The 24334-nt window shown below is 42.0% G+C and overlaps 2 protein-coding genes across 3 annotated transcripts; one reads left to right on the forward strand and one right to left on the reverse strand.

Annotated features, from left to right (window-relative positions):
* The first annotated feature begins 543 nt into the window (after positions 1 to 543).
* synm (synemin, intermediate filament protein) lies at positions 544 to 8514 on the forward strand. The gene is made up of 4 exons (XM_083763634.1): positions 544 to 1475; positions 3700 to 3824; positions 5577 to 5656; positions 6434 to 8514. The coding sequence occupies exons 1-4, from the start codon at positions 681 to 683 to the stop codon at positions 8437 to 8439; spliced, it is 3006 nt and encodes a 1001-aa protein (XP_083619760.1). The 5' UTR covers positions 544 to 680; the 3' UTR covers positions 8440 to 8514.
* A 138-nt stretch (positions 8515 to 8652) lies between these two features.
* On the reverse strand, positions 8653 to 23982 carry ttc23 (tetratricopeptide repeat domain 23). Of its 2 annotated transcripts, none has more exons than XM_083763636.1 (11): positions 23818 to 23982; positions 23248 to 23407; positions 22445 to 22565; positions 21797 to 21953; positions 21305 to 21430; positions 14748 to 14922; positions 14442 to 14547; positions 13986 to 14035; positions 13400 to 13549; positions 11544 to 11626; positions 8653 to 11377 (listed from the first exon to the last, which is right to left on the reverse strand). In XM_083763636.1, the coding sequence occupies exons 1-11, from the start codon at positions 23883 to 23885 to the stop codon at positions 11257 to 11259; spliced, it is 1317 nt and encodes a 438-aa protein (XP_083619762.1). In that variant the 5' UTR covers positions 23886 to 23982; the 3' UTR covers positions 8653 to 11256. The 2 variants fall into 2 exon arrangements, with proteins under 2 accessions (XP_083619762.1, XP_083619761.1); XM_083763635.1 differs by having other exon boundaries at positions 13908 to 14035.
* Positions 23983 to 24334: the final 352 nt, after the last annotated feature.

Here is a 24334-nt window from a genome sequence, read left to right on the forward strand (position 1 = left end):
TGATTGCCCGAGTCCCGTGGTGAGAGTTCTGCTCTGGTATTGGTCAATATTAAGTAATTAATGTTCTGAAGCTGAGATTTGACAGTAGCGGTCAACAGTACCGCTTGCGCACTAGTAGGGCAGGGCCTATAGCGTGCAACAAGCAAGTATAGGCACTCGACAGAGTGCAGCAGTTCTAGATTAATTATGCAATTAATCTCTAAATCCTGCACTGCCACAACAATAATAGACAGTAGCCTATACAACAGTCACATCTTACATTCAATTGGTTACCTTACCCTATCTTATCTATGAATAGATTCATACCTCCAACCATGGCCATGGGTCAGTTTCGCTATTTCAAGTAAACACAAACACACGTAACCACTTACCGTGTAACACTCGATACAACATCTCTTCTGTCCACATGAGAGCGCTCTTTTGCTATTTAAGAACGCATCTGTGAACATCTGCCAGATAAATGGATCGCTTGAGACTATAATGAAGACCCGCCCACCTTCTGCACTTGTCAAAGGCTATGGTCAAAGGCACTGTGATCACACCGTTGCATTGCATTCACAGCACACTGCTTGCTTGCGCTGCGCACACGCAAATTACACCAGGAGTCAGAGAACCTTTCTAACAACAAATTCCATTATAATCGTCAGTATTTAATTTTTGTTTCATCGCAACAAGACAAAATGCTTAAAGTCAGGAGAACCTTCGAGGGCGAAAAACATCAATTGCAGGAGCTCAACAACAGACTTGCCCAGTACTTGTCAAGAACGAAGCAATTGGAGCACGAAAATGCACATCTGATCACCGAAATCAACAAAATAAGGCAAACGAAGACGGCGCAACGCGAACACAGATACAAGGATGAAGTGCGGGAGCTGAGGGGAATGGTGGGACAGTTGTCGTTTGAGAAGTCCCGGGCCGAGATGGAGAGAGAGAAGCTATGGCGAGAGTTTCAGATGATCCAGTCTCTGCGCCGGATGGAGACTGACACATGCAAAGGCGTGGATGGCGACCGTAAAGGCTGTGAGAAGGAGCTTCAAGGTGCTCATAACCATAACGTTGCACTCGAACAACGTTTATTCCAACTAGAGGGTGAATACAAGCACTTGGAGGACGCACACAGGCAACAGATTGCCCATCTTCGCAATCAGGTGGATGCCCGGATGATGGTGCCCGTTACTCAAACTTATCACGGTCCTTGCACATCCCTGGAAGATGTGCAAGAATGCGCCCAGACCCTCTCCGAAGGATGGATTGACACATTTGAAATGTATCAACGAAAGGTAGAAGAGATGGAGCAGTCAATAAGAGACGACCAAGCACGCCTGAATGATCTTCAAAGGGAAAAGATGCTACACGCCTCCGAGTTTAACAAATTTCACGCAGAAGTGGAACAGCAAAGTAACATCCAAATGCACCTTGAAGAGCAACTCGTGAATATGCAGGACAACTTCCGCAGGGATTTCAACCAGTATCAGGTAATAATGACGTCGGTATTATTATATTATGTAAGACAGAAAACAACAATTAATACATTTGAGGAGGCAGCTTCATTATTGCCACAATTGTATCCCACATCTATCCCAGTATTATGTATAATCTCCTTTGTCCCAAAGACTCTGGCTACTCCCTCTGCTGTTGCCTAGCTAGTGCCACACCCACTACAATGCAATCAGCAGTGATGCAAGCATACAGCTGCAGCTAAAAATGAATTAGCAAGAAGTTGGTCCTGAAGATGATATTTAATTTGTGCCAGCCCTCTGCCCCCCTAATCATGAACAAGGCATTATGTTATATGATTGCTATGATGCTATCTCCCCCCCCCCTCTCTCTCTCTCTCCACACACACACACACACACACACACACACACACACACACACACACACACACACACACACACACACACACACACACACACACACACACACACACACTTTGGCTATTGCTGTATACTGTATTGTATTGTCCATTCTATGACTATCAGACAGAGACTTTAATGAAGCATTGATTGTGGTTGGATGACTTAGAAAAACTGAAATCCCCCCAATATGAAATCTTTCTTGAAAAGGACTGGTGAGGAGGGCTATGTACATGTACAGTAAGAAGGCTGGGTCTCCACTCTCCACTCAGGCTGAAATAACAACAGGAATTATTTATGATTTCTGTTTCTGTTTTTATGTGTCATATAATCCCACAGAGTGGGATACACTGGTAGCACATGACACAGTAAAACATGTATACATTTTCATTGTATTAATTCTTCCAATTCAATAGATATATACTGCTGGGTTTGGTCTGAACTTGAAGTCAATAATGTAACTCATAAATATAAAAATGAATGCATACACTTTGTACAGTATCTAGCATTCAGCATTACAACCCCCCCTCCCCCATCTAAAAGGATTGGATATACCGTATTCAGCAAATGGCATATATGTCACCCCTCCAAACTTGCATTGGATGGTAGCGAGACACGTAAACCAATTATCTGTGGTGGGAATGACAAATCCCCACTCTAAGATGGAGTCCAGTGCTGGTCAGTCAGTAGGCTAGTGAGTGACTAGACTGGACTGGCTACTCTGCTTTTATAAGAATACCAGCTTTAATGTTGTCAAAAGCTTCTCAGAGCAGAGACCATTGTTAATACTCATTGAGGGCAATCTGTAAGAAGCAAGGTGTGTGAAGCAAACTGTCCTTCTATGGGACAACAGGAATTAAAGGGACAGCCACAGACTTACCTGTTGCAGATGATTCATGTTATCCGAGGGGTAAAATAGGAAGTGCTGAGCCACTTCAACATTCTACGCCTTTAAATGATAGGTGTCAGAGAATCAGAGATGGGTGCCTTAAATAGCCCTCATGTAGCATAATATGCCATTCAGAACCCAATTCGGTGTCATGTTCCCAACTTCATACAGGAATAGGTTATAGTAGCCTCAATATAAACTGCTGCTCAAACCGAAGCAAACAAACAAACAATAATACAGGAAAGATCAGGTTTCTTCAGTCTGGTACACAACACTTTGCAATGCAAGACGTTGAGGGCTTGTAGATCTTCTGCAAAGAGACTCGGTGTCGTCAAAAAAGAGGGGACTTCATTATAGCGTTCAAAACGGGCCTGAGAATTAAGGCCCGGCCCTAACTGGGCCTTAACTGGTCCGGCCCGACTAATTAGCATTCATTTTAGGCCCGACTCTGCCCTAAAACGTTGGGTCGGGCCGGGTCGGGTTTGGGCAGAATGATTGGCCAATCAACACCATCTTCATAATAGATAAATACACAAGCAGACAGTATTATTTTTATTACTATAAAATGCAATATATTAAAAAAAATCATGGTAGCCCGAGGCCCGGCCTGACCCTACCACATACATTTTAGGCCTGGCCCGGCCTGAAATTGTCGGGTCGGGCCAATTCGGGCAGAATTTGAGATCTACTTCATTATAGTCAATGAATTATATTCATTGTATAAATAGTGAAATATGTGAGATTAATTAAATCAATGTAACTTAAAAGATCTTAAAGGGTCACAATTGGGCCTGGGCTCAGCGGTCCAGGCACCTTAGCTGGTAGCCCAAGGCTGGCAGTGTGCCGTGGGCCTACTGTTTGTCCCTCTATAAAAAATATTAAATAAAGGTGAAAGCCAAAAAAAAAACATAAAACAAAAAGTGTCACAATTTAATTATTCTTGGATTTCTTTAGATGATTATTGAAGAGCTGGAGAATGAGCGGAATATGCTGGCCGACAGCATAGCAAACAAGGTGCGTGATTACCAGCATCTCCTTCAGGTCAAGATGGATTTGGGCATGGAGGTGGCTGCTTACAGGTAAGACCTTTTATTTTCTGTTTTTGTAGTCTGAACATACCTAATTCCCCTTGTAATGCACGTTTAATGGCTGCACACATTAGAAGGAATAATGCCGTGTGTGTGTGTGTGTGTGTGTGTGTGTGTGTGTGTGTCTGTGTGTCTGTCTGTCTGTAACACTTGTGTAAAGTGAGGGGCGCTCTCATCATCATACATCATCATACAACACATTCCGTGCTCAGCCAACAAAAGTCATTCCGGGCAATCACTTTTCACGTCTTTACTTTTCTGCCATCACTTTTATCTTCAATATGTACTTTGCTCAGCCAATCAAATCATCGCAATGAGGTGATCAGCCAATCACAAGCCAAAGTTTGTGTTCACACAGACCCACAAAGAAATGCTGTTTCCCCCCACAGCTTCCTCACATTCTGGCAGCTGCAAATCACAACTTACATAACCCTGGCTCAGCAACCTAGTCTGGTGAAGATATAATCACTCTGGTGACTCCGGATACAGATACAAAACAATTCACACTCGACAACATAACATCTAACAGAGATGGTACAATTAGCTTTGCGTTAACAATTAGGACTCGACACAAAACAACACTCGACAAACTCTGTACCCTTCCTCCCTCCCTCATGGGTCTTTAGTCCCCGTTCACTTCACCACACAGACATAAGCAAAATGATCCTAAAAAAAGTGAGGGGCCCTCTTATCATCATACATCATCCAATAATAAAAATAATAATAAAATGAATATACTTCCTCATGAATTTGTCAACTTATGTTATCTTTTAACCATGATACAATGTTAAAAAAGCCCGAGCTGAATTGAAACAGTTGCACTGTGTTTAGAAAAGTTGGTTTGCTCGTCGCGTTGTCATGGGCAGCCCTATATAGCATCAGGAAGTCTTGTTGTCAGACTATTTTTAACACAAAGGCACTGTTCACATGGCTATTTATATACAGTATATAAGCCAATGAGAAACATAATATTTTCATTTAATATGATCTCTTCACCCCTGATGTTATCTATGCATTCCATTATCTCATCTGTCCATCCTTGTTGAAGTTTGAAGTGGAACTTTGTCTAGCTGAGGGGCTTAGAGAACTCTGTGTCTGTTAATGTCCAGATCACTTCCGGGGTATATTTGCCAAAGAACTATCTGCTTGTTTGTCTCTATATGGAGTTTTCTCCAGTAGCACATCTGGGCCTTTGTTTTGAATATTTGGAATAGGCTGAATGTTTCTTTAGTCATAGGGATGGCTTCACTTGCTTGTGAATCTGGGTCTACTGTATGTGACCAGCTTGCCTGTGCACATTTTCTGTTCATTGCAAAGGCCAGACAGCGGGGCATTGTGGGTGTTATTTTTAGGTCTGTCGTTTAGGAGTGTTGTTTTGGGAAGCACACTCCAGTGAGGTTATTCCTTTCTGAAGGACTTATGCTGTCTCTCGTTGTGTCTTTACTTGAACCGTGGCCAAGGAAAGGTGAGATAGTTGATCAAGTTTAGTTTATGGTCAGATCAGATGGCATGTTTTCGTGTTTTCGTGGTCAGGTCCATGGATTGATTTCTAAGCCTATCGTGTTCCGTGTTTTGAGATGGCAGAGCTGAGTGAACTGAGTGAACAACTTATGAGGTATTTTCAAAATGGTTTTAAGTATCAAAATATAAATATGAATGACGTTGAAATAAGAACTTTAACAAACTATGCACAATTAATTACCGGTATTTACTTTTGACAAATGTTTTTGTATTGTTTTTCAGGGCCCTCATGGAAGGTGAAAGAGTGGATATGCAAGAGGTAAACAGGAGGGTCAATCGGCATCAAAGAGAAAGAATAATAGGTACTGGAATTCATCAATTATAATTTGAGCAGATTATTTTGTTATACTGACCATATAGAGTCTATATGGTCAGTATAACAAAATAATCTGCTCAAATAGACTATAGAGGGTATGCGCATGCATAAAGTGAATGGCAGGATCGAGTGGCAAATAAAGTGGAAAAGTGAGTTTAACTTTGTTTAATGTCGTTTAATGCAATCAGATAGGACCTTTCTGTTTGGATGTATGGGCTGTCATGGCCAGAAAGTAGTTTTTTGACACTGAGTAGGCGTTCCCACATAAATTCCGGGTATGATACTGATGTCACGCGCATACCCTCTATTGGAGTATTTTATGAAACTATTTTAAGTAATTAAAATAATATATGAATTATCGTTATATTCAGTATTATCATAATGTTGAGTTATTTGATTGATTATATCCATTTAGTCATGTTCCATAATGAACTATAACATTAACCACGTAAACCCTCTGTAACTGAGATATCCTGTACTCGCAGGGAGCTGTCAGTGGGTTGTATAAGAGGCTCCGTTTGAGGAGGTCTTATAGCTGACAAACACCCTCTATTCTAAGTCAAATGGACCTGAGTTAACTGTACTTAACGTTTACATTTGCACCAAATCTCTTTGCCAAAAATAGCCGATCTACAAGCTCACAAGGTCTCCTGCTATTTTTGGCAAATGATCCCCCCAAGGATAGGCATGCTGCGGTTTAAGTGGTTAACATAAATTGCAGCAGCAACTGTGTGTGACATTTTCATTTATTCTGTGTTCCCAGATATCAAGCTGCCTTCACAACCTTACCAACCCAGGGCTTCCACCTCCACCAGACAACATACGGATGTCAGGTACTCGGAGAACACCTCAAATCAGAGTAGACCTCCTGTGCCTCGATCTGGAACCATGAGTCCCTCTAGGATCATTCCTATCTCAGTTACAGGCAGGGCTCTCCACCAGGGCTCCTCTGCATCCAGGAGAGACATGGTCTCTTTCACCAAAGCTCAGGCTGCATCCTCGGCTGCCACCGCCGTGGACAAAACCATGGCCCAAAACCTAAACCGAAATGGTGAAGGCCCACAGAAGAAAGAAGCAGAGGAAAAGATTGTGAAAATCACAGCTGCCTCGTCACAAGCTGTTGTAAAGGATACATTTAGACCCATCACCTCGCCCACAGCTGAGCCCAAAGTGAGAGTGGTGTCGCCGCCAATGATGAGCTTCAACAGAAATACAGAGGCAGATGCCAAGAGTAAAGTCAAGCCAGAGGATTTGCGTGATGTCAAAGGTCAAGAAAGTGCAAAGCCGAAGGTAGACCTGGGTGAGAAGAAGCCACTAGACTCTCCTATGGTACAGGAGATCATTAAGAATGTGATGAAACCTGCTGGTATGGATTCTGCATTCAGCCTCTCTGGAGAGTCACCACAGATGACCTACCATGTGGAGAAAATTGAGCAGGAGGACGGCACGACTAAGACACAGATCATTTTGGAGTCCAAGGTGGAGGAGGAGGTGGACATTTCTTCAGACTCTGCACTGGAAGAATTACTCAGCAGAGGGGTGAAGAAAGTGTCACTGGAGGACATCAAGGGCACAGCAACGGGGAACATGATCCAGAATCTGTTGAGCGGACTGCAAGGGGCAGAGGACCTGGTGAATAAGTCGGTCAATGTGGAAATCATAGAGGAACCTGTCGACTCTCAAAGCGATGAGGAGTATGAGGCAGAGGAGATGGCTTTGGCCGGTTTCTTCCCGGCTTCTTCAGCTGTGTTCCAAATCGAGGAACTAGAGAACGTCCCTCACGACTCTAAGAATCAAAAGAGTGGTGGTGATGCCATGAAAAGCTCGGAGACCAACTTTGTAAGAGTTCAGGAAAGCTCTAGGGAGAATGTCTCTCCGTATTTTTCCCATGACCAAGACGAGTATTTTGTCTCCACTCCAGATGAGAATCTGTCTGAACCTGAAGAGGATGTTGGTGGCATAACCTCATATGGCCATTATGGCATGGTGGATGACCTGTCGGATGAGAGGTATTATCAAGACGAAAGCTTTCCAACTGAAACCAAGGATGCTGACGAGTACAAGTACATGTCAAGTGACCACTCGTTTGTCAGAGAGAGCATCCCAGAGTGCATCATCGAAGAGGAGGTTCACGTGTCCCCAACGGTGCAGGAGTCCATGCTTGAGATGTTCAAAGAGGACTCTTCTTTTAACCCCAAGCAACAGCTTAAGGGAGCACTGGAGAAGATCCAAGGGTCTGTGTCTGGTTCACTGAAGGACGAGTTGGCTTTCCTCACGAAAGTTAGCGGTGACAGTTCACAGAACGTAACGGTCAGAAACGTGCAACAATCCAGTGACAACGGAACCACGACAATCACCGCCGAGCTGAGTGTGTCTGAGACGCTGCAAGAGTCTGGCCTGCTCGAATCAGATGACGATGAACTGTCTGAAGAGCAGATTATGGCTGCTCTTCGGTCTTCTAATCCAGGTCTCCAAAAAGCTCTCCAGAGTGGTGCAGCAGGAGGGTACAGCTTGAGGATCTCCAAGCATGAGGATGTTACACACACTGAGGGTCTGGAAGGAGAGTCAGTGCCTGAAAAATCTGAGAAGCATATCCAGCTGGGTCCATCAGAGGCCCAGTCCTTCACCTTTCAGATGGACATGAACAATGGCCAAGCTCAGGCCAGCTCTGAGCGAGTGCTTCAGTCTCACATGGTGGATGCTCCACTGAAGAGCTCTCATGAGAAAAGAGTCGCAACAGTTTACCTAGATAGTTCTACAGATGAGTAGAGAAGAAGAATCAACTCTTTCTTAATCACACATACAGTGTGTGCTGATAAAGCCATGTAGCATAATATATAATAATAAATAAAATTAGCGTATAATAATGTAATAATAAACTAGAGCAGGCAATGATAATAAACACTACACCCAAATGATGTTTTCCGTTTTTACAGGCTAGCTTCAGTTAGGGCACTAATACACATTATTACAACTTCATAGCTCAACCTTTTGATGGGTTGTTTTGTTTGTATTACTACTTTTGCAGTTGAGTTTCCAAAGTTTCTTAAATATTCTATTTCTATCTCTATTTTTGTACTAACCTGTAACCACAACTAACATTCATTTTGCCTTAGATATAACTTCAGAGTGCAATGACATTAATATACTGTATATCCTGCATTGCGCTGGTTTTTGTTGTCTAAGCAATTTACTTTTTCCATACGCAATAATATATTTCTTGAAAATGCTTTGCTTTAGAAGCGAAATGATTGATGATGATGATGATGATGATGAATGAAGGTGATTAAACATTTAAAAAGCTATTGTGCAAGTATATAGAGGGGGATGTGAATGTGTTTGTTAAGGAACACTGAAAATTCATGCAATTCAATTACAATTATCCAAATATTCGTCTAATATATAGCCTATTTTGAATGTACTATTCATTCATGTATAAATCAAATGCATGTTGTGGAACTTAAATGGTGATTCAAAATGTGTGATCAAAGTAATCAACGTATATACTGTCACTGCCAACATGTTAAAACTGCACCATATGTGTTTAGTGGGCAAGAATAAGATATAATCTGTCATTGTGAATTCCAAAGAAAGATGCCAAGTGTTTGAAGCTGATGGTAGGATGACGGACAAGTATGTTATATGGGGAAATCAGTGAATTAAAGTGATATTTCACTTAAAAGGAAAAAAAAGATAAATTGTCATTTTATCGTCTACTCAGGCTTTTGTGAGCACCCCGGAGTTTTTAAGTTACTTGATTTAGTATTTAGATATTTTATATTTATTTTAGCTGTGCTGACTTTTCCTATACAAACCCATTGTAACTTCAAACTCCATTTTAACCATGATAGATTCATTAAAAAAAAAACGTCCTTGGTTCAGGTGACTGATATTGTCCTTCTGAGGTTGTATTTCTTTCAATTACTATTTATTTATTTTAATTTTTAAATTTTCTAAAATATATACAAAATAAATATTTTCTTAATAGAAAAAACACAGCCCTCACGTAATACAATATCAGTCAGCAGAACCAAGGACGGGTGTTTTCTATTAAAAAAGGGCGACTGTGGCTCAGGAGGTAGAGCAGGTCGTCCAATGATCCATGGGTCGGCGGTTCGAATCCCGGCTCCTCCTGTCTACATGTCGAAGTGTCCTTGGGCAAGACACTGAACCCCAAATTGCTCCCGATGTGCTGGTTGGTACCTTACATGGCTTCCGCCGCAATCGGTGTATGAATGTGTGTGTGAATGTAATGCACAATCTATGTAAAGCGCTTTGGATCAAGGCGCTATATAAATGCACCATTTACCATTTACCATTTTCGATGAATCTATCATGGTTAAAATGGAGTTTGAAATTACAATTTGTATAGGAAGTGACCGAGGCAGCTAAAATCTATATCAAATATCTAAATACAGAATCAAGAAACTTAAAAACTATCTGGGTGTTCACATCACAAAGCCAGAATAGACGATTTAAAGTGAAATATCCATTTAAGAGTAGGTACTGTACAGCCTTGGTGATGCGATTGAGAGTGAGCTGTTTCTCACTAAAGCACAGTATACCTGTAGCTTGTTTGAAATTGCCTTTCTTGAATAATGATGTTCTGCTGGCCCACAAGGTTTCACCTGCTTTGAGATGAGAATGTCGTCACTAGCGTGGCTATATTTGGATTGGCTTGCTTAGTGATACTAGAGTGTTCTTAGGGTGTGCTGTACACTAGTTGTAGAAGTGGTTCTGTATGGTTTAGCTCATTAGTGCTTTGCACGTCTTCTCTAAGCTGCTTTACAACTCTAGATCCCTCACTTCTTAACCAGAGCACGCCGTAGAATGTGTTCAAAATGTACCCAAATAGCCCATTTGGTTTAATTTGTCGGAGTTACAAATAGATAAATTAACAGAGGATTTTACTCTGCACTGTCTTGCAACACTTTTTAAAAGAAATATAGCAGAATATGAATTCCATGATGTCAAGATCCTTAAGATGATATACATTGTAAAACTAATAGCTAATAATAATAGCTAAAATATGTTGTGTGCGGATGCAGTACAGTACATAAACATGTGTAATCATTTGTGTAAAATGACCAGAACAGTCTTAAATTGAGGCTACATTTTTGCTTTAAGGCAATCCAGTACAGTACATTTATGATTTGAACACTGTGCCATTTTATTAGTGTATTGTACTTTAAGGTGCAGAAAATGATGTATAGGCCTACTTATTGATAAATAAATCTCATTTCTATTGAAAGTCATTTGGACACTTATGCAAACCTTAAAAGCAATTAAAATGCTATTTTGAGTACGTATGTTTTGTCATTCTTACCAGCTTGCTTATTTCACAAAATGTACAAAATGTTTTACAGGCCAAGAATAAGATCAACAGCTGTCAGTCTGTGCAGTGTTGCCCATGTTGTCTTGAAAGCAGACTAGAGTCAAACGAATACACAATGAAAGGGAGATGACTGAAGTCTGTCTTGATTCAACCCAAGCCATTAAACATCTTGTGGCAACAAAGTGTCTTATTTTGGTGGCCCAGCTGCCCAACCTACAGTTACAGTACAGTAGCTGCAGTCAACAGCTTCTCTACTCTAGGGTCAGAGATGGCACCTTCCCCTCTTTGCCATTGGCTGGTAGAGCTGCACAGGATGCTGGCCTTGTATTCCCACTACCTTGCTTCTGCCGTCTCCCAGCAACCCCTGGTGCCCTGGAAAAACAACACATGGCAATACCACAACAAACAAAATGTAGAATAGAATAGAATCTATTACTCAGTGCAAAGTTAATGATGGTGAATCTGATTTATTTGTAATAACAGTGTGAATCTTAAAGGATGTACTAGTGTATACAACTTAAGATGTCTGTGCATTTACCTGGCCAGCATGTCGACAGTGTTCTGTGTAGCTTTGGTCTTCTTATGCTGTGGGCCATACATGATGTTCTGGATCTCCAGACACTGAAACGTAAACAACAACTGAGTGGTCATTGGAATAGAAGCCATAAGATAAAGAAAGCACTTCCTGACACTCAGATTAAGAGCTACTGTATTAACATCCCAAAATAACCACTGTTCTAGGGTGGGTTTCAGATAACGATAGTGCTGACCACTTGGAGAGTAGGTTCTACTCCAGGTCAGCGAATTAATACTTTTAGGTCATTGCATGTATTGCAGGTATTGCATGCATCCGTATGTATGGATGTACTCCAAACAAGTTACAACCAACCCAATAATCTACACTGATGAAGTTCTATATATCAAAGATGGCTTAGCTGTATGATGTCACTAGCTAAACACAATGTGTTACTGCAGAACACATGCATACCAGATACACATGATGTCATGTAACAACAAAGATAACACTGTCATAAATAATGGGATGTCAAGAGAACTTAGCAGGGAAAGAGAGAGTTCAAGGTTTCCCCATTGGCAACACAGAGTAGGGCATTCTGGAACAGTTTGGAAATGATCCACTTGGCCAGAAGAATGTTTTCACTGCTACTAAGGTTGATGTAATGGAAGGCTTTTTCCAACAGTATGACTGAGGGAAAATGTCAAGTGTGTGCGTGCACTGTGCGTGACACATTGTTCTCTCTTTTCTCTTGTCTTTGGGTTTCATGACATGTATGTACAAGTGATGCTTCCTTCGGAACCCCCTAATAATACTCCAATGCAAGGGCACATCTGTTCCCAAGACAACCTCCATGTACTTGTTTTTGTAAATTCTCATGGCCAACCCAGATTTCTGCATGGAACATCATTCTTCCAGGGTGAGCTCGTTTTGCCGTGATTAAAAAAACATGAACAGTCCGTCCTGTCCTGTGTCAGGGGGAACTTATGAAAGGTTAGCTGTCTGATGAGATGCAGACAGATTGGGGGGGGTGGGGGTCTGAGGCACCCTGTGATACTTGGACTGTATCTGCTTGGATACAATAACAAAGCAACATAGCAACTGGTATCCTTAACTCCAAGCATGTCATTACTCGTGTAAAAATCCCTCCTTTACTGAGGCCATTTTAGTCTGTATGGTGGATGGAGGAACTGAGCTTAGAGGGCAAAAAAGGGGGGGTGAACTGTCATAACAGGTGACTCATAGATTATATCAGTATTTTTTACATTGCTTTAATGGAATTTTCAAGTAAATCAGTATTCTTCCACCACTGCTTCTACTTACACAGACTTAGGAATGTCACTTGTTTAGAAGGCAGGCCACTTTAATTGAGGTCATATCCCTTTAATTGAAAGCAGTTAGTAGAATTCCACTCTCCCTCCAAACTTGAGCTGCCCATCTGTTTGGCTCCATCCAACGCGAGAATTCTGTGTGATATTTTACACCCACGAGAGTGGCTCTGCACCTCTCCAAGATTAGCATGCTACTCTACTGTAATGGCGCAGAGCCTCAGAGACCACGGTGAAAATAGCTCATCTCAATATGACATGAACACTTTGTGTATATTTATGCCGGCTTGTCGACCTCGTATTGGTTTATTTCGTTATAAAAGAACCACACCCTCTGACTCCTGTCCTTTAGGAAAGGCCCTCCCAAATATCTTGGCTAAGAAAAAAGGTCAATATTATGTCATGTGTGGGTGAATATAACATAGCCATAATTAGAATATAACAGGCGTAGGTTTTCAACCAGAATGTTTTACTTACTGTCAGCCTGCAATTACAGGCTATAACAATCATCACAAATGAATGTATGCTGTATGCGATCCGCAACTACTGTACCTTCCTCAGGGTCTTGTGGGCTTCCTTGATCCGGCCCTGGGTCATCTCCACGCCTCCTATCAGCTGCAGGGTGTCCGCCACCTCGCCACTCAAGTCACCAAATGCAGACCTCTTTGGCGCGACGGACAACCTTTGCATCTCCACGCATCTCTGCAACGGTACACATACTGTACATTCAGGAACAAAAGCAGCTGCCTTCAGCGGGGCTAGCTGCAAAGAAACCCCAGGCAGCAGAATCCATTCCCAGGCAGTCACACAAACCCCTGAGAGGCCACAAAAGAACTGTGAGAGGCCCGATTTATACTTCATCCTATGAGGGTGTGGCACTATCTTCAAGCTCACAACGCATCACATTGAAGATAGGCTATTTTTGTGAGCTTGTAGATCCTTTGTTTTCGGCAATCTACACCATCACAACATATATATAATCATGTGCAGTGTGTGTGTGTGTGTGTGTGTGTGTGTGTGTGTGTGTGTGTGTGAGAGAGAGAGAGAGAAAGAGAGAGACCTCTTGCTGTCCGTTGAGCAGGAGGAAATGACAGTAGTCATCCTGTGCAGTGAGGAATGCTACATCATGTGGACCTACACAGATCCTGTAGGCACTCAGACTCTCCTCAAAGTAGTGAGCTGCAGCTTCTGGAACACGGGAGAGATGCAAACAGTTCTTCATTACATTACGTCGGTCAATATCTGATGATATTTTGGATTCCGTCTCCACCTGAACCCCCCCAATTGCAAAACAATATATATGTTACAATAGCAGCACAAGTGCAGTGTTCTCCGTGAAGCTACATCTGCACAGTAGTCATTGTGGGTCCATTTTAAATTAACACTCCACATTTTATTGTGCACCATAATGCTCTGTCAAAACATGATCTGAAGGCTGGATTTACATATAGGAAGACAATGGGACATTAAAATCCCAATTAACTCGTCCTACGGCGCTAGTCTTGTCTACTATCTCCAGCCTGTGTGTGTGTGTGTGTGTGTGTGTGTGTGTGTGTGTGTGTGTGTGTGTGTGTGTGTGTGGACATAGACTCACCATTGTGATGGGGCTCTGCTGCACCAGAATGGACGAGGGCCAGGCTGTGAGAGATGTGAGCCCCATCCGGGCCCCCTGGGCTCTGACTCACAGCTATGGCATGAGCCTAGCAGAAACACCCACATGAAATAAGACACATCACATCATCACCATGTACCAACCACGGAAAGATTACCTTACCTCTCAAGTATACCTCATATATCTGTTTGTGTGTGTGTGTGTGTGTGTGTGTGTGTGTGTGTGTGTGTGTGTGTGTGTGCGTGTAAGTGTTGTGGCTGTGCATGTGTTTGTCATGTCGTCTCTTGCCTTGGACAGATGCTGTATAGCTTGGTCCAAATGGCCTCGGGCCTGCTCAATGGCTGCCATATCCTTATAGACGGAGCATATCTCCTTGGGTTTACCTCCTTTGCCCTCCAGCAGCTGTAGATACCTTTCACACTGATCTAAGGCCTCCTCTGGCCTGGCCTGTCTCTGATACACCCTACAGTCACAATAGATTTAAAATGCATAGTTCCATTATATAGATATTCCACTGTTACGTTCTTAGGTTACATATGATTCATGATAACTACTTCTTATATATTTGATGTATTCATGTATTGCCATGCTTTTTGTTCTTGTAATGTAAGTCGCTCTGGATTAAGAGCGTCTGCTAAATGCCTAAATTGAAAATTGTAAAAATAATGATCCAAACAGTCAGAGAAAGAGAGAAAAGCAGAAAGATACATAATTATTTAATATTTTAATTATGAAAGCAAATTCAGATCGCATTCATATTTGTTGTATGTCAAATAGCAAACATAAATGTTATTTATAAAGTGTCACCAAGTTACAGTGGTGATGTACAATATAAACATTGTTATATATGAATTAACAGAATAAGTAGGGAAGTCAAAAACATAAAAACACTATATCATGGCATGGTTATTTTTTTGCAAAGTTACATGATCGCATTTGAATCCATTTATAATTGTGGATTAATTTGAAAAGTCTAGTCCAAAACAATTTAATGATGACTCTTTCATTAGTTTTGCAAAAAATAAACACTAATTGGGCTAAAAACGGCCATGCCCACTTGGCCAATTGTGCTTTTGTGATGACGGCAATGGCCGTTTTTAGCCCAATGAGTGATTTTTTGCAAAACTAATGCTTGGAATGGATTCGCAGAAGACAGATCAGCGCAGTATTCCAGAGTTCCTCAGAAGCGATCCAGAAGAGATTACCTCAGAAGCGTCGGAAATGTTCAGTGTATTCCAGTGTTCCAGAGAGATTAACTCAGAAGCGCCAGATCTAAGAAACTAAGTGCTAAGCCACGGCCAGACAGTAAGACCGAAGCGGCGCTAGTCAGAGAGATCAATTCAGAAGATATATATAACATAATATAAGCACCATAAAAAGTGGTAACCGCATCAAGATACTTCGGGCTCAAGCCTATAGACTCCCACCCACAAACCTACCAGCCCTTGACAGCTGCCTATGAATATAGGAAATCGTCAGTACAATCATGAAAACCCCCTAGTTTGACACGTCACATGCTACATAAAGCATGATGACATTTTGAATGTTTTGCCTTCTATAGGTCACATATTATGCCAATTATGAAAATTGCTCAACATATGCAAGTTAGCATTCGGCAGTTTCCACATGCTGGGGACCCATACTAAACATTTCTAACATAAAACGTTGGTGTACTCAACATGTCCGGGTTCACATTCTGGCTACCAGACTACCGTAAATGGTGATGTGACAATGAAGATTGATTCTGATTCTGAGTTGTGCGACTGCTTTTAAATTAAATATGATACATGCCATGCTAGAAGCTGTGAATATACCATGACTGGAAGGAACGGTATAGCTTCCAGTACTGCTGCACTCAGCTGTCTGTATCTGTATGTGTATTGTGTATACCCAGGACTGCCTCACTGAAAGCGAGCCTCCTATAGTGTTGGTTGGGGTTTCTGTCAAAACAGGGCCCTGGACAAGAGTGAGGGCTTTGGCTGGCTGGCTGCTGCCTTTGAAACCTGGCACAGTGCACACTAGAACAGAGCAATCCCGAACCAAAGCATTGCTTGCAGTCTCAGGCTGCATCCATCAACATGTCCCTAACAGAGTCCTCTGGGCTGCTGCTCTAAACTCTGTCTCATAAATACAACCTACAACGCAGGGCTCAGACTCCCAATTAAATGTACAGTATGATGTCTAAATTAGGCTCGCCTTTGCAGTCTCCTACAGTGGAAATCATGTAAACACAGGTGTGGATCCAAGAATGGGTCACGAGGACATGGGCGTGGCACAGAGCAGGTCAGTGGCACTTATGCACTGCAAAATCTTCATCTTCGGCAAATTCTACTACAGACGACAAATATGTACTTTATAGGGTGCTGCTATACACATTGAATATTATGCATCAACCACTTTCAACCTGGCATCCCTCTAATGCATTATACTGTAAGGGCCCTATCATGGGCCGAGTTCACTAAAGCCTCTATTTGGGGATTTAGTATTGCACAAGGAGTGTTCCCCCACAGAGGTTGTCATCTTGGACACTAGCCTTTATCCCTAAAACACCTGCACTACCCGTTACATTATGCATAGGTGTGATTTGATTAAACCAATCACACCCATGGCCACACCTCCAGTCACAAATAACAGAGTCGGCATGATGAATAGCGGGTTAGTGCGGCCCTAAGACACCATTTAGGAACAGTGCAAGCTGTAATTCACGGGCAGCGGGTAGTGCCACCGGGTAAGGCACTGGCAAAAATAGGGCCCTAAGTATGTTTATTTAAGTGGTTAATGCATACAGTGCAAGGCTAGGTTTAGATGGTCTTAAAATAAACCCTCATGGTCTTCTATTTAAGGGCCTGCTGGGTGCGAAAGAGCAAGAGAGAAGTACGAAGAGAGACAAGAGAGAAAGAGGAGAGAGTGAGGCTGGAGGAAGGAATGAGACTGGCTCTATCCATATGCTCTGCTAACAGCTTCAACTCCCTATAGGATAGGTTCAGGGCTCTCTAATGGACTCCAAATTCAATTCAGCTCTGCAGTCAAGGAGGCAGCGTTTCTTTGAGCACGGCCCACTATCAATACCCTCACTAGTAGCCACGGTGCGATCACCATGCAGGCAGGCAGGATGCAAATCAATCTTTCTACATACACACTCTGCAGAGTTGACGCATGCCTGGTTTTCCGGATGGCCGCTGATCCAATTTGTTTATCCACAGAGTGTAGATGGCTGCCAAGCTGTAGTCACAACACTAGGCTGGTTATTCGTGTCTGATGGCTGAGCGGTGGATGGTGGCAGCAAAAATCCCCCAATGTCCATCTCTTTTCAATCAATTTTTCCATGAATAAGACTATCCAAACATGCCTTGGTGGGAAGTGGGAGAGTTTCCACTGAGCAGTCCCAGATCCTTTTAGGGCAGCATGGAATAACTCCAGCATAACTGCAGTCCAGCGAGGCCGGATCTGGCCTTTTCTGCATGCACGGCCAGACCTGGAGACAATGCCCCTCTATCCTCTCATTCACCATGTATCCTTACACACTTCCTGGTGGGCGAAGGAATACAGTAAATGCAGCTGGAATCTAATCCTGAGTTTATAGTGTGTGGAATTACTGTCATCAGGGATTTAGACATAAGCGTTAAGTGTTGTTGCCAAGGTGCCCACACAGCTCTCTGTTAGTGAACGCTACCAGACCATTACTGACATTACTTTGCTCTGGGCTCCCACTCAGGCAAAAAGTGCCTATTCTGTCACACAAATTAATAGATATGTATTGCTTGTTGAAAATATGTTATTTATCACAAGGACATAGTTGCACGAAGTATAATCAGATTTTTCATTATGTACCATCATTATGTAATGACCAGCATTATTATTATATAGTCTATTGTTCTCAATAATGTAAATCAACAATAATACTAACTAATTGAGCACACATTTCACTGCTTGAACCTGTATAAAACAAATACATCACTCTTGATACTAAACTATGTTTTATATGGCCTTAAGTTCTGACAGGTCAGCCACACATAAGTGCACATCTTGAGTATTAATTCTGAGCTAAATGGTAAATGGTGCATTTATATAGCGCCTTTATCCAAGGCGCTTTACATAGATTGTGCATTACATTCACCCATTCATACACCGATTGCGGCGGAAGCCATGCAAGGTACCAACCAGCACATTGGGAGCAATTTGGGGTTCAGTGTCTTGCCCAAGGACACTTCGACATGTAGACAGGAGGAGCCGGGATTCGAACCGCCGACCCATGGATCATTGGACGACCTGTTCTACCTCCTGAGCCACAGTCGCCCGAATACAATGTTTGGACTAGGGTCTATAACAGGCAGCACTGAGCTTTATTGTTGCAGGCCTTAGTGGAAACATTCCTCTGATCACAACATTATCGACTGACATGGGCTTTAGAGCCATGCCAAACGCTTACTCATCACCCAACAAAAGAGGTTTAGCGAGATTAAACACCAGCCACAGTCTGCACATTTTTCAATTACACAAACTCATGTCAACAAACACTCACAATGACCACTTCAATTTAGCAATCATATTCTGGGCATGTCATTCCCGGTGCAAATTTTAGTTAGCGACAATACATACATGCTCAGTGCATTGCAATATGACGCAAGTGAAGCTAAAGCAAAAGTTTTTGCTTCTTTAAAATTGAAATAAACCATAAAATACATTTTTAAAAGTATATCCTTCTATTAATTTCTTAAATCTCTGTCTGTCAACCTGTCACGGGCATGTGTGTCTCATTATGACCCCAAGGTGTAACCTGTCGAATGTCAGGTTAGGTTACAGGGAATATCCTATCTGTATCTGTCTGACCACTGGTAATGTTGGGATGGAGGAGGCAAAGGAAGTTTATCAACTTAAAAAGTGGGTGAGAACAGAAGGTACAGTATGAGAAGTAGGAGAGAGGAGGTCATCATAAAAAGCTTAAGAAGAAGGACAAACTAAATACGAGAGCTGTGTTCAAAGGTGGAGGAAGCAAACACAATTGTAGGCATGAAGCAAAACGTGATGCGCGTGGAGCTGACAACGGAAGTACGTCAGATATCAGGGCTACAGCACAGTGCATGTTTTCCCAACTTGCATCGTTCCCGACATGCATGGCATGCAGGCCCTAGTTTAAATAATAATTCAACTTCAGCAGGATGGGTACAATATTACGATGGGTCTGACTGTACTCTACTTCAAGATTTTGTGATCCATTGTGAGCTTGTAATTCGAGTTATTGTTTTAAGCATTAGGCTTAAAGTTCTTTAACATAGCATTCTGTCTGACTTCTCTCTCCAAGGAGGGTGCTGTTTTTGTGTGTTCTGCGTCCATAGAGGGCAGTACAGTACAGTACATCTCTCCAGCTATGCTAGACTATCAGTCCTGCAGTGTTGATGCTTGTGTGTAGTAGAGCCTCCATTGTGATCCCTTAGCTCTTTCATCTTCTCCTCTGCCAGGGATGACCTTGAGCCCTTCCTTGTCAATATCGACACTCAGCTACAAAGACATACTTTGAGGGCAGAAGCAAATCAATAACATGCACACAGTTTTCTGCACATGAGACAAATAAAATGATCAATGGGTCTTTTGTGGAGCATGGCAAAATAAATCCTTTACAGGCACTTGGGGAGTGAACCTGATGGTGACTGCCACGACACATGAAGGTTGGGAACAGTAGTAAATCATGGAGGGTAGTGGGGGAGGGGCAGGGTTGGGTGACGTGAGATATTCTTTAAAAAGAGAGAGAGAGAGAGAGAGAGAGAGAGAGAGAGAGAGAGAGAGAGAGAGAGAGAGAGAGAGAGAGAGAGAGAGAGAGACACACACACACACACAGGGAAAGAGAGAAACGGAGCCAGGGGGAAAGAGCAATTAAGAAAAAAATCAAAAACACGCAAAGAGCAGGATAAATCCTCATAAGACCATTATGCCTCTTCCCTCCATGCTTGTGCTCTAGTCTAGCAGTCACTGAACAACTGGGACATGCAGAGACCCCACCCAGCTGCTCATCCACGCACCCCTACAGGCCAGTGTGTGCACCACACAAAACACATCACAAAATCCTGACCTAAAAGTCAGTGTGCCCACTGCCCACCGAAACACTTTCAGTGGACACAACCCCTTACAGTGAGTGTACTGCTTGTATATTCCAAAGGAAGACTAAATATTTCAATAAAGAATGACATCCTTCAAAAGGAGTGATGTCAAACCAACCTAACACAATATTGGACTTGGTTGATTTTCAACAGATTTGCGAGACATCATCGCCCTCTTGTGGCGATATCTGACTTCCAGAAGAGGTTTTTGATCAGTTTCTGATAACAAATTAAGCCTTTTTTGGTTGGTGTTATTTACAGAACTAAGAAAGAATAGAACTGGCACATCTACTGGATGGCAGGTGCAGGACCTATGTGCAGGACCAACAGTGGATAAGGCACTATATAAAAAATTGAAGTTTGCACACTTCATCAGATGAAGCGGACTCTGATACGGACTTCAAATGAAGTCTCTGTGTTGAAACGTTAATCTATAATAAAGCCTTGACTGGGAGCTTTACCAAGTTACAGTGTGCCGACTTCTATTTTGTATATGTTATTTACAGAAGACCCTCTCTCCACCTGCCACTTGAACATGATACTTTAATAGTCACAGAAAATAAATAGAGCAAGGCAGGTGATTTCCAGGCAGCACTCTGGTAAACACCAAACTACATTCTACCAGTATAAGAAACATAATAACTTTCAACTTCTAATCATAATTTGATAGACTTTCAGTTGTGACTATAACTCTAGGTTAAAAAACAATCTGTATAGTTAATACACAATGGGAATGTTTCTGTACTGTACCTAGATAGAGAAGTGGCAATTTCCAGTTCATTCTTTATCTTCTCTTCCTGAGTGATGCCACCCTGCCGATGAAGCTCCTCCACTATTCGCTCTGCCTTTAGATAAGAGGACTCTGCCTCTTCAAAAGTTAGGAGAGTCAAGGGGGAAAGACATTTCTCAGGAAATTCAAAATAATATAATTTAAGTAGATGTGTGCTGGGCAATAAATTGGATTCTATTAACATATTTTAATTAATAATGTGAAATCTATTATCAGGAATTTTGAAATATTATTTTAATGATATCTTATAACAAAATAAAGGAAATGTATTTGCTCAAACCATCTCCCTCTCTACAGTATATTTTACTTTCTTGGAAACAAAGCTGAAGAATTGTGGGCCGCATTCATAATGGCTACAATAATGCCTTGCACTAGCTCACATACTTTCATCACACACATGTTCAGTTGTTCACAATCACAGCAGCCGTTGAGAGTTGAGACAGAAAGGATATTCGGCTGTGAGACGCGCGGCACCTCCTTGTGTCAGCAGAATGCAGAGGAGACACGCAAGCACTTGTAGTCTGTCCTCTCTGGCGGTGGACACGGGACAGCAGAAGGGCAGCAGCTCCCTGGCCAAAGACGAGTGCTCCTGGGCCTGGGCTGGCCAGCCTGGGAGGAGCAGAGCATAATCACTGTGTCGTATCTGAATGTGAACCGAAAGAATCTTTGAGTTGGGATCTACCGTGATGTTGGGATTATTAAATCCATTATCCACTTTAATAAACCAAATGGTGGAATAGGTACCGGTACTCACATTTCTTTTACTAGTAAAAGTAAGTATGTAAAAGTTTCAATACTGCAATGTGGAAAATGTTACAAGTAAAACTCCCGAATTCAAGGGATATTTCCCTTTCAAATAAAAGAAACATTGAAAATATATATAAAAATAAATGAAAAAGGAATGGAAAAGCACCCTCATGCTTTAGGACATTTTGTGGGTGAAGGGGCCGTGATTTTTCCATTTCTAGCCCCGCCCCCAGTTGAGAAACTCTGTACAATACACTAAATGACAACAAATGTGCTATTTATTGTACAATATCCTAAAGATATGTATTATGGTAAAGACATTTTAGACACACCATTTTTGCTTGTGCATTTACCTTTACTATGAAGGTATACATCAGCCAGTCTGGCATGAGCCTTAGCTAGTTCCAGTCCGTCTCCGTGTACAAGCCTTGTCAGGGCCGCACACCGAACTAAGTCCTGGATGCACGCATCAATCTGTGGAAACATGTTCCATGTTAGCTAGGTGGCTCATCATGACATGAGAGACAGGGACAGTACATCAGCAGCCCGTGCCGTCATACTAACTGTGCTCAGCTGTGCACATGCGTAAGCTATGCTTGGACTAGAAAATTCTTGTTTTTCTTAAAAAACAGGTTTATAAACTTCATTGTAACATCTTCTATGAGTACATGAGAGTAAAATAGCAATGTGTGCATGGGTCCAGAGACTCCTACTTCGAAGTATTATGCATATTCTATGTGTGGCCAGTGCACGGCACAGTAGTGTTTATAGAGGCTATATGTATGTATATTAAAAACATACAGTGTGTGTGTGTGTGTGTGCATATGCTGTATTGTATAATGTATGTCTTAAGTCCGTTTGTTTATGTTTTGGTTAGTATAGCATAACTACTGTGCACATGGAGGCTTGTGTGCATTTTGTGTTGAACTTGTTTTTCTTTGAATTCAGGTGTAATAGCAGCAACTGATAGATAAGTGATGGCTATCTGTAAAATGTCATGTTTTTTATATTGTTTTAAACTTTTTGAAATGTTTTGAAAGTTTCTAAATGTTATGTATGCCTACAATGGCATGCCAAAAATAGGGCGCCAGGGCAGGTTGGAAGTGGAAAAACATGTATTTATGGTATGCCTGCCCTGCATGCCTAACCATCTTACCTGTTGACTACTTTCCAGATCTTGGGCTCTTCTCTTGAAATGTTTGAGTTTTTCTTCAGGAGGCATCATGATTAATCTAGTTGGCATATACCCTGTTTGTGGAGGATTTACATCACAGACTGGTGATGCAACAGTCCCATTGATGCTGCTGTCAGTGGCTCTGAAATACATACCCATTCATCATTATCATCATTATTATCATCACCACCACCACCACCACCTATCTTGACGTCAATGTTTTGCCCTTAATCCTGTGTAGGCTAGTAGCTAAGGCTACATTAACCTAACCTTTACTACATTTAAGTTTATATTCTTAATGTATTATGTAAATGTATAATTATAATTATTAATCATTTTACGTAAAATCACAGCCTAGGAGTTAGGCGACTTGGCTTTTTTAATCTATTTATTACAGAGGTGAAGAGACTGAAGACTAAATCAACAGATAAATGATGAACTCGATGAACGAAGTTTAGGACTGAAGTCGACAGGAGACCGCGACCGTGAGACAGGACAGATGCAGTCCAACATCGGTAATGTATTAATGTAATGTAACGGACCGGTACCTACATTTCACCAGCAACTGGGGATTTAGAACTCGTTTCTGTAAACGAATGGTCGTCGCTCATTTTCCTCATTCAGATTCGTTTGTTGTCGTTTTGCTATAGTTTCCGTGGATACGCAGCTAACGCAGGCAACACTACAGCGTCACCGTGTGTAGCTGTTCCCCTCTGGAGTCTGGACTGTGTGTGCATGGTAGGCTACTGTTACACTAGGCTACATTACGCCCTCTTCGTTTCTTGCTGAAGATTTTGAGTAAATCTGTAAGTAAAAGCCAAGTTGACGCCGATGAAACGTGTCCACATACATACTACTAACTGAGGGTAACTGCACTAACCGGAGAACTCGCCGGTTTTTCGACTCGCCGCGGTTTAGTGCATGTTAGTTGTCTCCACCAGGCCGAAGGCATGGGGAGAGATAGTATGTTTTGCACTCCGTCCGTGTGTGTGTCCGTCTGTTACGGTGTTACCACCAGCTAATCTCCGGCGAAACTTTGCACACACTCCCTAGATGCCGGCAGCGTCTA

The sequence above is a fragment of the Protomyctophum parallelum genome, assembly GCF_964188405.1.
Source record: "Protomyctophum parallelum genome assembly, chromosome: 4".
NCBI lineage: Eukaryota > Metazoa > Chordata > Actinopteri > Myctophiformes > Myctophidae > Protomyctophum > Protomyctophum parallelum.